Source organism: Vombatus ursinus, unplaced genomic scaffold (assembly GCF_900497805.2).
Source record: "Vombatus ursinus unplaced genomic scaffold, bare-nosed wombat genome assembly UNPS02014770.1, whole genome shotgun sequence".
NCBI lineage: Eukaryota > Metazoa > Chordata > Mammalia > Diprotodontia > Vombatidae > Vombatus > Vombatus ursinus.
In genome coordinates, this window is record NW_020954548.1 from 35134897 (window position 1) to 35150403 (window position 15507).

General features: G+C 44.2%; 2 protein-coding genes across 2 annotated transcripts; one reads left to right on the forward strand and one right to left on the reverse strand.

Moving 5' to 3' along the window:
• Positions 1-442: 442 nt before the first annotated feature.
• On the reverse strand, positions 443-10884 carry GNPTG (N-acetylglucosamine-1-phosphate transferase subunit gamma). Its single transcript, XM_027862702.1, has 12 exons — positions 10879-10884; positions 10602-10848; positions 10446-10497; positions 8597-8664; positions 5293-5347; positions 5121-5204; positions 3988-4081; positions 3420-3534; positions 3112-3194; positions 2809-2940; positions 1230-1311; positions 443-1018 (listed from the first exon to the last, which is right to left on the reverse strand). Exons 1-12 carry the CDS (start codon positions 10882-10884, stop codon positions 897-899), a joined length of 1140 nt encoding a protein of 379 aa, XP_027718503.1. The 3' UTR covers positions 443-896.
• TSR3 (TSR3, acp transferase ribosome maturation factor) lies at positions 10872-15425 on the forward strand. The gene is made up of 6 exons (XM_027863095.1): positions 10872-11018; positions 12262-12478; positions 12801-12994; positions 13147-13320; positions 14011-14074; positions 14233-15425. Exons 1-6 carry the CDS (start codon positions 10883-10885, stop codon positions 14438-14440), a joined length of 993 nt encoding a protein of 330 aa, XP_027718896.1. The 5' UTR covers positions 10872-10882; the 3' UTR covers positions 14441-15425.
• The last annotated feature ends 82 nt before the right edge of the window (positions 15426-15507 follow it).

Consider the following 15507-nt stretch of genomic DNA (forward strand, 5'->3'; position numbering starts at 1 on the left):
ATATTGTCACAATATATTTGTGTAACTGTGGTCAGCATAAGACCTTAATTCAATATGGACTTTTCATATGTATTAATTTATGAAAGCCGCTAATATGGTTTGAGTGTTTAGATGAGAATGTTATTGTGAATGGAATTTCCTTAACCCAGAAGGTAGTATTTATAATGCATAATCATTTACTTGTAATGAATTGTTTAAAATTGTTAACACTTGTTAAATTTTTTTACACTATAGCATTTATGCAATGGTTTACAGAATTCATGGAATTATTTTTATTATCAGTATGGGAATTAAAATTTTGAATCTTTATTTTGTCCTATGTCTCATTGAGAAAAGTCAACCAGATTTAGGAAAGAGAGGGCCCTCCTTTCTGAGCTGAGGTGGTTATGCAGGTAAGGTACTGAAAACTAGTCCAGGAACCAGCTCCTCCTCCATTAATATGTCACTTCATTCATTTATTCATTTATTTATTTATAGGGTATTCCATACTTAAAATAGTGCCTTTAATATACAAAGTATTTATTTTTCCCTGTAGTGTTTTTTATTCTTTGCCTTAAGCTTTCATTAGCACCAAAGAGCTTCAGCCTTACCCTATGACCTGTTGCTCCTCTTCCTGGTTTCACTGTTTGATTTTTCTCTCCATCACAAGTGGGCAGGGAAGCTTGCTTGGTCTCCAAGGTCCTCTTCTTTTACATCATGGTTTCCCTGGATGAAACGATGGGGTGTCCATGAAAGAGAGGAGATAGTTTTCTGGAACTAGGTCTAGTAGGTAGGGGTTCAGTCCCCTGGGAGCACCAAAGCAACCTTAAAGCTTACTTCCCTCTCTCCCATACAAAGATGTGTATCATGTCTGTATAAATCAACGTAGAATCTTTAGGCCTTCCGCCTGTGAACAGTCACAAGAGGTCATTTTGAAGGCCAGTATCTCCTCGAAGATGCTCTGGGGGCCTGATACTACTCCAGACTGGGGAGCTGGTTGCAGGTGTCTTATAATCCAAATGTTCAGCCCTGGTGCTTTCTGCCAAGATACCAAATAGCAGGCACAGTTCATTTTCCTCCACAGAATATGCTTCCCACTACCTCCCAGAAGTGATGGAGGGATAGCAGAACACACAGAATTGGAAGTGATTAATGTTTGTTAAATTTGTATATAATTTGCACATTGGGATCAAACCTGTTCTGCAACAAGAGTTATACAGGGAATGCTTGAAGAGCACACACAAACGTACCTCTCTGCTTTGTGTATGCAACGTGATTCTGAGTTAGCAAGTCTTTCAGTCTTTTTAATTCTTTGGAAAGTTCCTCATATTCCTAAAATGAAAATTACATAAAGATCATAGATTAAGATCTGGAAAGGATCTTATGGTTCATACTCTCAAAACATCTTCATTTTAAAGATTAGGAAATGAAGCCCCCAAAAGGTTAAGTGATTTGCCCAAAAGTCTCAGACAGTAAATGGAGAAGCTGGAATTCAAATATAGAAGCTCTGTTTTCAAACTTAAGCTCCTCACCCTGCTACCACTAGATTGGGATTAGTGGTCACCACCTCAAAGGCTAACTAGTTAGGCAGAGCAGAGGGAAGGGAAAGGAAGAAGCATTTATTAAGCACTTAATATATGACAAGCACTGTGCTATGCACTTTACAAATATGATCTCATTTGGTCTTGATAACAATCCTGGGAGATGAGTGTTAGTATTGTTATTGCCATTTTACAGCTGAGGAAACTGAGGCATAAAGAGGTTAAGTAACTTGCCCAAGATCACACAGCTGGTAAGTGTCTAAGGCTGGATTTGAACTTGGTCTTCCTAACTCCAAGTCCGGTGCTCTATCTAAAGTGTCAACTAGGTGCCTAGTACACCCGATTGTCATACTGCTGTTGTGCTAGAGGAATCACTCCTCTCCTAATCTACAATTAAGGTCCCTAAATTAACTAATGCTTCCCAGTCCAAGATGCTCTATGGTCTTCTTTCCCAACCCTTGAGGGCACACATTTACAGACTTTAAGAAGAGCAAAAATCCTCCTCAGATGCTTTATATAATAGGCCATGGATTGGAGCTGGCTTCTTGAAGGGCCATACTTATGTCCTGTTCCAAGATGGAAAGGTTTTGAATCCATGGGCCTGGTTGTGAGTGATCTGAGGACTGGCTCCTTGTATGGATGAAGTAGCTCAGTAAGGCAGATGCTGTGTCTGGAGTCAGAGGACCCAGGTTCTAATCCCAGCTCTGCCACTTATTAACTGTATGCCCTTGGGGCAAGTCACTGACACTTTCTGGGCCTCAGTTTTCTGAACTATAAAATGGATTTGATAAGATAATCTCTTGATCCAAGTTAGCCACAAACGATAAACTCACTGTTCTAGACAATAACATCCTCTGGAGAGCAAAATTTACCTACAGTCTTTCTTCACATTTGCATTTTTTCCTTTCTACCAGTAACTACACATGGCAGTATCTGTGCAAAAGATTCATGGGGTGGTGTGGCAGGACCCTAAGTACCTGGATTCATGTTTTGCTCCCTACCCCTTAAACCCACCTATGTTATTTAGTCGTTTCACTTGTGTCCAACTCTTTGTGACCCCATTTGGGGTTTTCTTGGCAGATGCTGGAATAGTTTGCCATTTCCTTTTCCAGCTCATTTTACAGATAAGGAAACTGAGGTAAACAGGGTTAAGTGACTTGCCCAGGGTAAGATAAGTAATTGTCTGAGGCTGAATTTTAATCAGGAAGAAGAATCTTTCTGATTCCAGGCCCTGTGCTCTATCCACTGTGCCACCTGGCTGCCCCACCCACCTCTGTACTCTATGTACCTTATTACATTTCTCCAGGGTTTCAAACTCAGGACTCTTGACATCTCCCTCTGAATTTGTAGCCGCCTTTTCAGTTGAGACTTTTAAATAGCCTGCTTCTTCAAATATCTCTTTCAGCAATTTGTCATATCCCTGTGTTTAGAGGAAGAGGAAACAAAGTGCAAAGAATAATCCCCAGAGTCAGCTCAGTTTAGCGATAGTTACAAAGTTCAAATAAATAACAAAAGAAATTTAATAAACCCAGGAGATGATATGGAACACATCTGACATCACTTGTGCCACCACTCAAGTGCTTTCTCTTACCTGTGGGGTAATTAATTCATCAGCAAGAGACTGCTCTGTTTTATCCCACTTCTGCTGTAAATTCTCCGGTAAGGTTGGATACACTAGAGGGAAAAGCACTAGGCTTACAACTGTATCCAGTAATTACCCAACTACTATAGTGGACAAGAGCTATTGAAAGGGGAACAGTGATCACGAAAGCTTACAGAAGTCCATCTCAGAACATGGCTTTCTGACAAAGGCTGTGAGATCTAGTCTTAGTCATTAAGCTTGGGAGGCCCCAGTCTCCTTTCATATCCCACCTAACACCAGTTACCTACACCAGTTACCTAACAAAGCATGTGGGTGGCAAACCAGAGGTGTCTCAAAGGTTAGAGAATAAACACAAGTACTTGGTTCAGACACTCGGGCCAGTTTATGACTTTTTCCACAGGCAAGGTCCACCTAAAGAGAGTATATAAAATAGAAAACATTACCCACAAGGCATTTATTTATTGGCTTTTGAAATATGTATGTAGATTTGCTAGATAGGGATGCACACTGTAGACTGAATCTCTCCTGCTGTATCTGTCATTTGCAGTTGTATACCCCCAGTTTTCTTGCAAAACTCTTAACTGGTTTTATAAACAACATTCCTTAGTTAGCTAGAGCTAAAATAAACTAAAGGAAGGAGGAGGGTGTCTCTCCCTTCAAAACACTCCTCCACAGGAAGAGCTCAACAATACCTGTGGTTGGTGCTGCCCTGTGGAATCCCAGAAGCAGAGGAATTCAAGCCCTTTCAGGACATTGTCCCAAAAGAAAGAAAGAAAGAAAGAAAGAAAAGGACTCGGGAGGGACAAAGACCCCATCAAATCCTGCCTCATTTAGCATACACTGTTCTGGGCACCAAGTAAGTACCTTTGTCTGCCTGCTCTTAGACCCACAGGAATCTCCTTCTCTCATCCACATGCCAGTAAATGTATTGTTGAAAATTTCCCATTCATCCCAAATCCTGGGAAAGAATAAATATAACCCATTACTACTCAAGAAGCAATACTTACACCAATCCATGAAAACTAAGAGTCACCAAAATGAGTTATGTCTAACATAAGCTACCACAATGAATGACTCAGCCAAAACAAAACTGCTAAAAATTTACCCAGAAGAGGTGATGCTTAAATTCCTTTTAGGGGCAGCTAGGTGGCTCAGTGGATAGAGCACTGGCCCTGGAGTGAGGAGGACCTGAGTTCAAATTAGGCCTTGGACACATAACACTCACTAGCTGTGTGATCCTGGGCAAGTCACTTAACCGAAGTTGCCTAAAAAAAATAATAATAATAAATAAATTCCTTTTAAAACATCTCAAGAGCCCTATATCTAGGATCATACCAAAAAGACAGTATGGTAGAACACTGCAGTTTTGGACAAATCAGTTCTCTTCTAAGACTCACAGTCTTTCTCTAAGTGAAGGGATTAGCCTTGTTCAATCATGTCCAACTCATACTGTCCATGGGGTTTTCTTGGCAAAGATAGCAGAATGGTTTACCATTTTCTTCTCCAGTGGATTAAGAAAAGACAGGTTAAATGACTCGCTCAAGGTCACACAGCTAGTAAATGTCAGAGACCGGATTTTGACTCAGGTCTTCCTGACTCCTGGCCTAGTGTTCTATCCACTGAACCATGTAGCTACACGGAGAATTAGCTGAATGGACTTTAAAATCTTTTTTAGCTCTCACTGCTTTCCCTCAGTAACAATGGGCATGCATTATATACAAGGTTTGCAAAATGTTTTACATATATTATCTCATCTGAGCAGCCTCATGAGGTAAGCACTGTGATATTATTATCCCCACTTTACAGATAAACAAAGTTTCTAGTTTTCCATCTACAAAATGGTTTGGGGGTGAGGGAAAGGAGGCAATGGGCAGCTTCTTACTGTCAGAAGGTAGTCTGTAGGATCACCTCACCATTTATGTTGAACAAGAATCTAACAAGTTTTAGAAATGGTGGAGGTTCTTTCAAAAAACAAGACTAAAAGCCAGTGAGCTCACCCCAGAATTCCACTGTAGGCATTCCAACGGAAAGTCTGTTCATGCTGTGTGACATTGTGGAAGGGACAGAATTCATACTTGTACCTGGAAGGAGACATAAGGGCCTTGGGTCATAATATATCCATGTTTGTAAATGTTCTGAACTTCCCCTTGTCACATTCCCTGTACTCACATGGATTCCACTAAACTGAAGCACTTGCCAGAAAGTCTAAAGAGATGTGCAGGACCTGAGGGGAGGGGAAGGGAGAAAGAGAGATCTTGACTTAGGTTCATCCTTAAAACATCCTGTGTTGATTAGTAAGTATGTCTAATAAATGTTAGTTTCTGTTCCATTTTCACTTCCCATTATAAGACTGGAAGAAAAGTTTCTTTTGTACAAAACAAGAGGGTGGGCTCCCCACACTTACCTCTAGAGAAGGCCAAGCATCAAGGCCTCGTTGGCCCCATGACACGGGGACGTGAAGAGAGTGTGTCATTTTAATGTAACTGAACCTGGCTTAAGTAGGAGGTGGGGAAAAGAGAATGTAATTTAACTTTCACTTCAACTCTTAGATCTAGCTTATCTTCTGGGAACAGAGGTGGAGGTGGGAAGGTAGTGAGCTTTCCCACATGTGACCGTTTACTTATTGAGTGTCAACTAAAAACAAGATTCTGAGTTTTGTCCTAAAGGGATTCAGTACAGTGAACAAACATCTATCTAATGTAGATTGAATAATGTTTCACATATATGTAATATTTTTTAAATGCATGTGATGCTGTTGTGATTAATAAAATAGAAACTCATTTAAGAGGGGTTCTAAATTCATAGTAACTTTTTGTCATGTACTTTCTATGGTAGGGTGGGAAGGAGTGGTGTCTTAAATGTTTTGATGTTAAAAGGAGCCTTTTTTAGGTCTCCCCAATCTTAAAAAATCTTTTGCCAGCCCTGATGTCTCCATTTTTCCCCCACTATCAAAGAGATTAGTCTACATTCACTACCTACATTTTCCCAGTACCTATCTGCTCAATCCCCTAAAATCTGGTTTCTGTCCCACCACTCTACAGAAACCTAGAGTCACTTAAAGACCTCCTAGCTGACAAATTCATCGGTCTCCCCTTAGTTTTCATCTTTATTATCTCTGCAACATGTGAAACCAGTGAATAAACCATCTACTTAATATGGTCTCCTCCCCAGGCTTGCATAACACTGCACTAATTGGTTACCCTCCTGTCTCAATTGTCCCTTCTCTATATTTTCCTTCAGCTTGAATCAAATGGGCATCCTCTAGGATTTAGTCCTCACGCCTCCTTTGGAGATCCATCAACACTTGTATGTAGATGACTCCCAAAGCTCCGACCTTGCCCTCTCTCCTCTGTCTCTTCCTGGACATTTCCACTCTGATTCACTATTGCCATCTTAAACTTAACATTTAAAAAACTAAGCCTGTTAACTAACCCACACCCGACCTGCCTGACCTCCCAAACTCCCTATCTCTTACCCACTTGCCCAGGCTCGAAACCTCACTGTGGACTCTTCCCTTCCATATCCACTCCGTTTCCAGCTGCTTCTGCCTCCACAACATCATATTCCTCTACCTTCTCTATTGCTAGTACTAGGTCTCATTCTCATGCACTTACTGTGACAGCCTGGTCTCCACCTCTGTTAGCCGGCCTACAAAACCTGTCAGATGAATATTCTGAATATACAACTTTGATATGTCTCTCCTTACTCAAAAATCAGCACCTCCTCAGTGCCATAGCACAAGGTTTAAATATTGAGTGACACTCTCCAGACTCCTTTTTTCATGTCTCTCCTGTATGAACCCTCTGCCCTAGGTAGACTGGACTGCGTGATGTTCCCTGCATAGGCTCTACCTATCCGTCCATACACACATTTATATAGCGCTGTGCTAAGAATCTTGTTTGATTCTCACAACAACACTGGGAGGTAGGTGCTATTATCACATTTTACAGATGAGGAAACTGAGGCAAACAGATTAAGTGACTCACCCAGGGTCTCACAGCTAGTAAGTTTCTGAGGTCATATTTGAACTCGGGTGTTCCTGACTTCATGCCTGGCACTGTGTTCACTGTGGTGCCTAGCTGCCCTATGTTCCTCCCTATGTAACTTAGCTTATGCTGTTCCTCCTACTTAGAAGTCCTACCTACCTTTCAGAACTCAGGTCAAAAGCCTATAGTACTTCCTGTCCATACTACACATTTAACTCAGCATAAGCTACCCAGTACTATTATTTATCTTTTTAACATATGTGCTCTGTATCAACACATATTTAGGGCAGATAGTCTAGGGAAGGAGCTAGTCTCATTTCTGTTTGTACACCCAACAGTAATTAGTATAGCAACCTTCACATATGAGGTATTGTCAGTAAAAGCTTTTTGAGGGACAGCTAGGTGGTACAGTCGATACAGCACTGGCCCTGGAGTCAGGAGGATCTGAGTTCAAATCTGGCCTCAGACACATAACACTCATCAGATGTGTGACCCTGGGCAAGTCACTTAACCCCATGTCTAGTGCCCCCCCCCCCCAAAAAAAGGGTTTTTGACAGTGGTGATGGTGGTAAAGGCAAGATAAACTGGCTTATGGTTTAAATAGGCCACAAATAACCCAGGAAGATTTTCCTAAAAGCAAGGATTGGAATAAAACTTTTGGAGATGGAAGGATCATTACTATATGAGGTCATCCAGTTTGACCCTTCTCATTTTACAGAAGAGGAGAGTAAATGTTGGAGAGTAGAGAGGATGTGATCATTTCAAATAATATAAGTTAGTATCAGAGTTCAAATTAGAACCCAAATCTAGGTCTTCTGCCTCCTAGAGCAGGACTTGTCTATTTTCATATGCTGCATCTGAATTTATTGCTAACCTATTTCAAAGAATTCACCTCAGGATTCCTTTAAATACCAAATTCTAAACATGCATATAAAATACAAACTGATTAGAAAAAACCCAAACAGCTTTTTCAAGATGTCTTCTATAAAGCGAAACACATGCCAAACAATGAAAAATAACAATAAATACAGTAGTTCTTGCACACCAACCCATGTCAGTTACAGGACATCTTTCCTAAAGTCAGGAGGACTGATAGAGATGGTTTCCAGTGCCCAAACTCTGAATGTCCCACACATCAGGTGAAGTACCTCCTTCCCCCCGCCACCCCCCGACGTTTCCTTACTGGGCCAACTACAAATAAAGATTGGTGCCAGGCTATCATACTGGACCTCTCAGGTCAACATCCTAGGCCTAGCCATGGCTATCATACTGGACCTCTCAGGTCAACATCCTAGGCCTAGCCATAAGTAGTTGGAAGGAGGAATGCTTGGCTCACAGCTGGTCTGAGCTGAAGAGAAGCTGGAATGAAATGTGTATTACATTCCCTTTACTTTGACCTTTTCCTGATGTCCTCTTAAGAGTAAAGAGAAAGGTATAGGAAGTTCCTAACCAGGCTGGGGAAAGCTGGGAGCCAGGCCATAACTCACCTGAGGTTGCTGATGGGTCTCTCTTGGCCTGTAACCGACTGGTCTGAGGTAAGAAGGGGTTATTCAATCTGTCAGGGAAAATAAACAAAGCTGGCCAGCAAGCTAAGAAAACTGATCTGCTCACTGCCTTGATAACTCTCCTCTTTGGAATCCACCACCACCTCCCAGCTCTTCAGATCCTGCTTGTAGTTCAAGGCCTAGCTGAAGTTTCACTTCTTCCAGGAAAGCTTTCTCAGAGTATATTATTCCTGCCCAGTCAATTCTCCCTCCTCAGAGCACTCATGGTGCACACATATATTTACCAAACGTTTGCTGAGGCAGAGAGAGATGTGATAGACTTGAGTAACACAAGGCCAAATAAGGATGACAGTGGTAGCAGTGACTTAAATGTCATAGAAAATCTAGTCTCAGTTGAAGCAAGTCCACCATGGTAGAATGACATAATAAGGAGTTTGGGAGCCAGAAGAGCCCTTGCATTTCAAGATCATCTAGTATAACTCATCCTATAAAGGAAGTTGAGCAAAGGAGAAGGGATAATTTGTTGCTTAGCATGCACATATCTGCAGTAATGGTGATAGCAGCAGCAGCTCATTTTTCTCTAGTAAGCAGTTTACAGAACAGTTTTCACAACTATTCTGCAAATGAGTGTTATTCCCATTTTACTTTCATAAATCCATCATCTTAACCTTATTAATGCCCCCTCCAAAAAGTACAAATACATCACAACCTACCAAACTCCTCTCAAAAAGGATGATTCTTGGATGTGTTTTTTGTTTTTTTGTTTTGTTTTTTGTTAAGTGACTTGCCCAGGGTCACAACTAGTAAATGGATGTTTTTTGATGAATCTTCCAGTGCCTAGCACAATATAAATACAAATAAATAAAACAATGATGTCTGTTGAAATCAAGAGATGATCTATCCAATATATTGAATGCCCTCCTTTGGGTCTTCAACAACGCATGTCCATTAACTTTTTGCACAAAAGTCTTGTTGGCAATATACTGCAAACTAATTACACTTGCAACACACCTTCCCAATTCTCTTTGGGTTCCTTGTTATTTTGCTGCTTCTAAGATAAGGATATTCCATAATTCACAAATGAAGAGCCTTACTTGTAGGTGTTAAAAGGAAGGACCAAATCTACTTCTACTACATTCTAGGTCCAGCTGTCATGAGTAGTGTCTCCTCATGGAGTGCTAAAAATAATCTCTCTTAAGTGGCTTTGGATTTCTCTGAAGAAGCCCTAGAGTACTCCAGGGCTTAACTCAATAAACACAAGGTCATCTACGAATGGAGATCTGGCAAACCTCACCATCTATGGGAAATCTCTCCTCTTTGGACTCGAAGTAGAATGTTATCCATTGTGATGGATGTGTTGGTGTAGCCTTACGCTGACATATTTAATGAGCAAATCTCTTTGTTTTATGCCTAACTTGATACTGATAATCATAGCACTGAATATATCATCTCTGGGGGTTGTTTCTGTAGAGGAATCTTGAAAGATCTTACTGTATGTACAGGAAACAGTGGAAGACAGTCTTTAAAGACTCTTCGCTCTATGGAGTCAAATGTTCTTGGTTTTTGCAATCGACAAACTCAGAATCTTGTATTCTCTTCGCCTGTCAGTCAGGGCTTTATTTTCCCGGACAAAGTTGCACTGCTGTACGGTGTTAATAAAAACGCCCTGGACTTGGGAAGCCGAAGACTGGGTTTCGAGCTCTGACCTGCCCCTACTTGAGGGACTTGACCCATGTCACTTTCCCTCTCCGGCAATGACAAAGCCTTCCTCCCCCTGAAACGTGCCAGCCCAGGGCGGCCCCAGAGCGGGGTGGACACGCCCGTCCCTTACCCGAAGGTGTTCGGCTCCTCCACGATCTTCATTTTCCCTGCTCTGGCGAGGGCTGGGGAAGAAGGAAATCAAGTGAGCTTGGGTCCCTGGGGGCGGGAGCGGAGGCTGCGAAGGCCCGAGGAGCTCAGGGCTCCCCGGGGTGTGAATGTTACTTACGGCGCGGCCCCAACCAGAACAGCAGCAGCAACGGCAGCACGGACCCGGGTCGCGGCCCCGGCCCCGGCCCCGGCCCCAGCCTCAGCCTCAGCCCGGGCAGCAGCTCCATGGTCCTCCGCACTCGCGCTACTGAGAAACAATCATCACGTGTTACGGAGTCAGTCACGTGAGGCCGCGGAGCCGGAAACGGCGCCCTGGCGCGCGTGCGCACGCCTGCTCCGGTGGTGGGGCCGGACGTGGAGAAGCGCTTCTCTCCCTAGCCACGCCTCCCCTGTACCGCCATGGGCCGGAAGAAGGTTGCTCGGGGCTCGGGCCCCGAGGGGGCCAAAGGGGGTGGGCGGCGGCGGTCTCAAGGCTGTTGTCGGGCCGCTCGCTCCTTGGACAGCTTCACTGAGGAGGTGGAGGCGGCGCTTCTCGGTGAGCCGGGGCCGGTGGTTACAGAGGGTCCCAGGGATGGGACGGCGCGTGGATCCCCGGGGACAGGGGTGGGGGGTCCCCTAAGGATGCCCCGAGGGGGTGGCGAGGCCTGGGGTTCCTGGGACCGTAGGGCTGCACCCAGGGACTGAGGTGGGAGGGGGAGAGGAGGGTATCTGGGGTGTCAGGGATGGAGTGGCCCTTAGGGCTTCCTCAGAGACCGGCCGAAGGGACGGGGAGGGGCCCGAAGCTCCAGAAGGGGGGTTGGAATGAGGTGAACTTGGACCCAGAAAGTTGCAGCGATGGACCACAAGGTTGGGGTCGTGGGCAGGTCCCTCCCCGCCCCCCCCCCATGTGAGTTCTATGAGGACGGTTCTTTATTCAAGTGCCTGGTCTGCTCCACGGTTTGTTACAGTGCTTGTTAAATGATTTGTCACGGCTGAGAGGATGCCTCTGGGGTGGTGTGGCCCAAAACCATCCCACTTGATTTCTCCATCGGGTTTGCTTTGGAATGTTCTTAATGGTGTGCTGGGAAAAACTCAGGATTTGAAGTCAGGAGACCCGAATTTGACTCTCATCTTTGCCACTTACTACCCCCTGCAAATCACTTAACCTCTCCGGGCCTTCATTTCTTTATTTGTTAAATAAAAAGGTTGGACTAGATCAGTTTTTAACCTGGGGTCTCGGGACTTTTTAAAAAATATAATTGGTTTCCTTTGTAATCCTATGTGTTTAAAAACATTATTCTGAGAAGAGGCTTTACCAGCCTACCAAAAAGGACACAAAAACGGTTAAGAATCCTGGACTACCAGCTCTGAATCTATGATCCTATAAATGCATGTAGGATTGAGAGGGAGTGGAGAACTGATTTTGATCATGTTCAAAGGGTTTGAGAGGCTCAGAATTACAGGAAACAGAGAAGCAGAGATATGGGTCAGCAATAGGATCATAAATTTAGAACTGCAAGGGACCTTAAAACGCACTCAGTCCTTCCCCTCCACCCCATTTTGTACCTGACAAAATTGACTTGCCCAGAGCCACACTACTAGTGTTAAAGGTGGGAACTGAACCCAATTCCTCCTGATTCCAAGTCTAATGTCCTGTCCACCAAGCCATGCTGTTTCTTGGATGGGAAGGGGAGGGAGGGAGGCTCCACAGCCTTCCCTTCCCCTTTCTTTTCCAAAAATATCCTTCTGTGGCACTACTGAAGGGGCAGGTATCTGAGCTCTGTTTTGTGTGTGTGCAGCCTCTATAGAAAAAGATGCTTCAGCTGAAGGTGCCTCGTCCAAGCTGGAACTGCCTTGCCCCCTGGCCATGTGGGAACTGGGTCACTGTGACCCCCGGAAATGCACTGGCAGGAAGCTGGCCCGACAAGGTTTTGTTCAAACTCTCCGACTGAATCAGAGGTTCAACGGCCTTATTCTCAGCCCCATGGGCACCCACTATGTATCACCGGCAGATAAGTATGGCTATGAATTTGTCTGGGACAGGGTCTCCTCTAATAGGGTCAGCAGAGAGCTTTTAAGGCTGTGATTTGTTGATTCTATTAAGGGTTAGCATTGCAGTCTGAAGCAATGGCTGTTGCTCTGGAATTACCTGATTAGACTAGAGCCATTGAATAACAAGTGGTAGCCCCACATCATGTCCCGTGGAGGGAGGGGTCAAATGTTGGACAGGAAACCTCCCTCATTGACTGACTTTAGCTTGTTGGGGAGCCTGGGAGGGTGAGGAACCTGTCTCTTGTAACCCAGGGATGAGTCAACCCCTGTTGTGGTTGTCTTGTAGACAGCTGGTAGCTCAGTGTGGAGTTGCAGTCATTGACTGCTCCTGGGCCAAACTAGAAGAAACTCCATTTGGAAAGATGCGAGGGACTCACCTTCGTTTGCTACCCTACCTGGTGGCTGCTAACCCTGTCAACTATGGGCGGCCCTGCAGGCTGTCCTGTGTGGAGGCCTTTGCTGCCACTTTTTGCATTCTGGGTGAGTTCTGAAATGAAGAACTCTCCCTGTCTGGTTGGTGAAAGGGAGGGCTGCTGTGGTCATTGGTGGGCCCCCATTTCAATAGGGTGGTTTTAGGGTACTTGGGGTAAGGTGAATGGTGTTTGGAGATTTCCTGTTTTCTTAAATGGCAGGCTTCTCTGATCTTGCCATCATCTTGTTACGAAAATTCAAATGGGGGAAGGGATTTTTGGACCTGAATGGTCAGCTCCTAGACAAGTATGCAGCCTGCAGTGGCCCTGAAGATGTGCTACGGGTTGAAAAGGAGTTTCTGGCTGGTGCTACCGAGAAACCTGAGCAGGAAATAGGTGAGCTCTGTCAGGCCACGCTGATTCCTCTGCCTCCATGGGGCCTGGCCATCTTGGACACAGTAGTGTAGCCTCTTACCAGACAATTTCCACACACCCTCATCTGAACCTATTCTTTTGGGGCTTAATTGACATCCTTCTTATTAAAATATCACCTTGCTATGGGAAATAATACAAACTAATGGGTCTGGCATTTAGGCCCTTCCTGGCTCCCACCCATGTTTCTGTCCTACTATTCCTGTTTTTTAATTCTACTTTCCAAACAAACTGAACTGCTCGTGGTTCCCTGAACTCTGCATTCCATCTTCTGCTTGTGTGTTTATACAAGTCATCACCCATACCAGGAATGCACTGCTTCTGTTGCCACCTCTTAGAATCCGTATCTTCCTGTTCTTCTTGGAGGCTTTCCCTGATTTGATCATCTCTCCAACTTCAGCAGTTAGTGGGACAAAAGGCCCTTGTCTACTTTCCTTGTACTGTCCTTCTATGTGTACATGTCATGTCCCCCCTTCTCCAACAGAAGGAAACATTTCCAACCATTTATGTTTTTATATCTCCATTGTCTAGCATACCTTGTATATAGTAGGCCCTTAATGTTGTTGTGTTGAATTGAACAAAGGTCAACAACTTCCTACTTGACTGTGGGGCAGAAATTTTTGACTACCCGCTCACTCTGCTTTGACTTTTTAGATCCGTTTGATGTGGACTCAGGTCGAGAATTCTCAAATCCTAATAGGCTTGTGGTCCCTGCCAGGTAGGTTTTTCTTCTTTGATTTTGTTCTTACCCCTGAAGGGCTTGAAGGGTTGTCTGGTGTATGGCTGACCTCAGCCTGGACTCTTTAAGATCTTCCAGGGACTTCGCTGTTAATTTTGCTTTTCTGCATATCAACCATTCACCTTCCTTGTTTCCAGAATGACTAATGACAGCAGTGAAGAAGAATCAGAGAGTGAAGGAGATTATGAAAAAGAGGAGGAGAATGAGGATGAGGAACAGGAACAGGAAGAGGAAGAGGAAGGCAGCAGTAATGATGAAAGCCTTGGTGAAAAGAAGGGAAAGGTATTGTCTGCCACAGTGAACACAGATGTTTGGAAAGGAATCAAGAAAAGACAAAGAGACTGACTAGTGCTCAATACAGCTGTATTTTCCAAACATGGTTGACAAACCTAGAAATGGATTAACTGGACCCATAGAGACCCATTCATTTGTTGGAACTTAGAATTAGTGAACTGTGCTAGCCCTACTCAGGAACTGCAGAACTGGACATTTTCATCTCTTTTAATGTTTTCCCCATCCTTTAACTCAGCTGAAGTGATGGAAATTTTAGGTGGAGTGAAGAATCTGCCTTTGAGCTATCATAATGAAGCTGAGAACCCAGAGGGCCTGTTGTGAGTCTGATTTTATGGGTGTTTCCATCCTAGGAGCCTTTGTTATAGGATAATATCGCGGTGCCGTTTCCTCGTGGCACAGCAGTCCTCTAGAAAGTAGCAGGCCTGGATCCTGGAGCTTTAGTCTCTGCCTGAGGACTGAGGTCAGCCATAAGAGGGGCGGGGGAAGACGAGGCTTGAGTGGGAATTCTGCAGTCCAGACTGTTAACTGTGAGGGCTTGGAACTGGAAGGGAATATGGGCTTTTGCTCTGGAATCTGTAAGTGCTGCAGACAAGCTCTTTAGGCTAAGAGCAGAGAGGCAAGTGGTCTTCTGTGGCCTAAAGGCTAGAGCCCTCTTTAGACCAGGCATATTTTCACAGGATTGCAAAATACAACTAGAGGTTATAGAGGGAAAACACAGCACTGGTGCTGAGTGCCCAGTGAGATGATAAAGAACCTTTCTCGGGGGCCCATCCTCCATAGGAAATCAGTCTTCTACAAAGGAAATTACTCTCCTCCGCACTAGGGTGAAAGATTTGGTGAGAGGACCAGTCACCCTACAAGTACATATCCCATCTCTTTCTTTTACTAGCTGTGTAACTTGAGGCAAATCTAAATACTTCTGTTTCCTCATCTGTGAAATGATGGGGCTGTACTAAATGATCTCTAAGAGCCCTTCCAGCTCTAACCTGTGACCTTTCAGGACCATTAAACTTGGTATTGTCCCTGGCCTTTCCCAGCAGAGCGTCCTAGATAAGATCGCAGCCAGCTGTACACAATGGCCTCCCTCTGCTGTATTAGCCTGCTTCAGGTCTGATAAC

Coding starts and splice junctions, on each gene's coding strand:
- TSR3 (XM_027863095.1), top strand. CDS start 10,883: ATGGGCCGGAAGAAGGTTGCTCGGGGCTCGGGCCCCGAGGGGGCCAAA. Junction 11,019..12,261: donor GGTGGAGGCGGCGCTTCTCG/GTGAGCCGGGGC, acceptor GTGTGTGTGCAG/CCTCTATAGAAAAAGATGCT. Junction 12,479..12,800: donor TATGTATCACCGGCAGATAA/GTATGGCTATGA, acceptor GTTGTCTTGTAG/ACAGCTGGTAGCTCAGTGTG.
- GNPTG (XM_027862702.1), bottom strand. Junction 8,665..10,445: donor GAGGAGCCGAACACCTTCGG/GTAAGGGACGGG, acceptor TTTCCCTGACAG/ATTGAATAACCCCTTCTTAC. Junction 3,195..3,419: donor CCACCCACATGCTTTGTTAG/GTAACTGGTGTA, acceptor TTTTCCCTCTAG/TGTATCCAACCTTACCGGAG.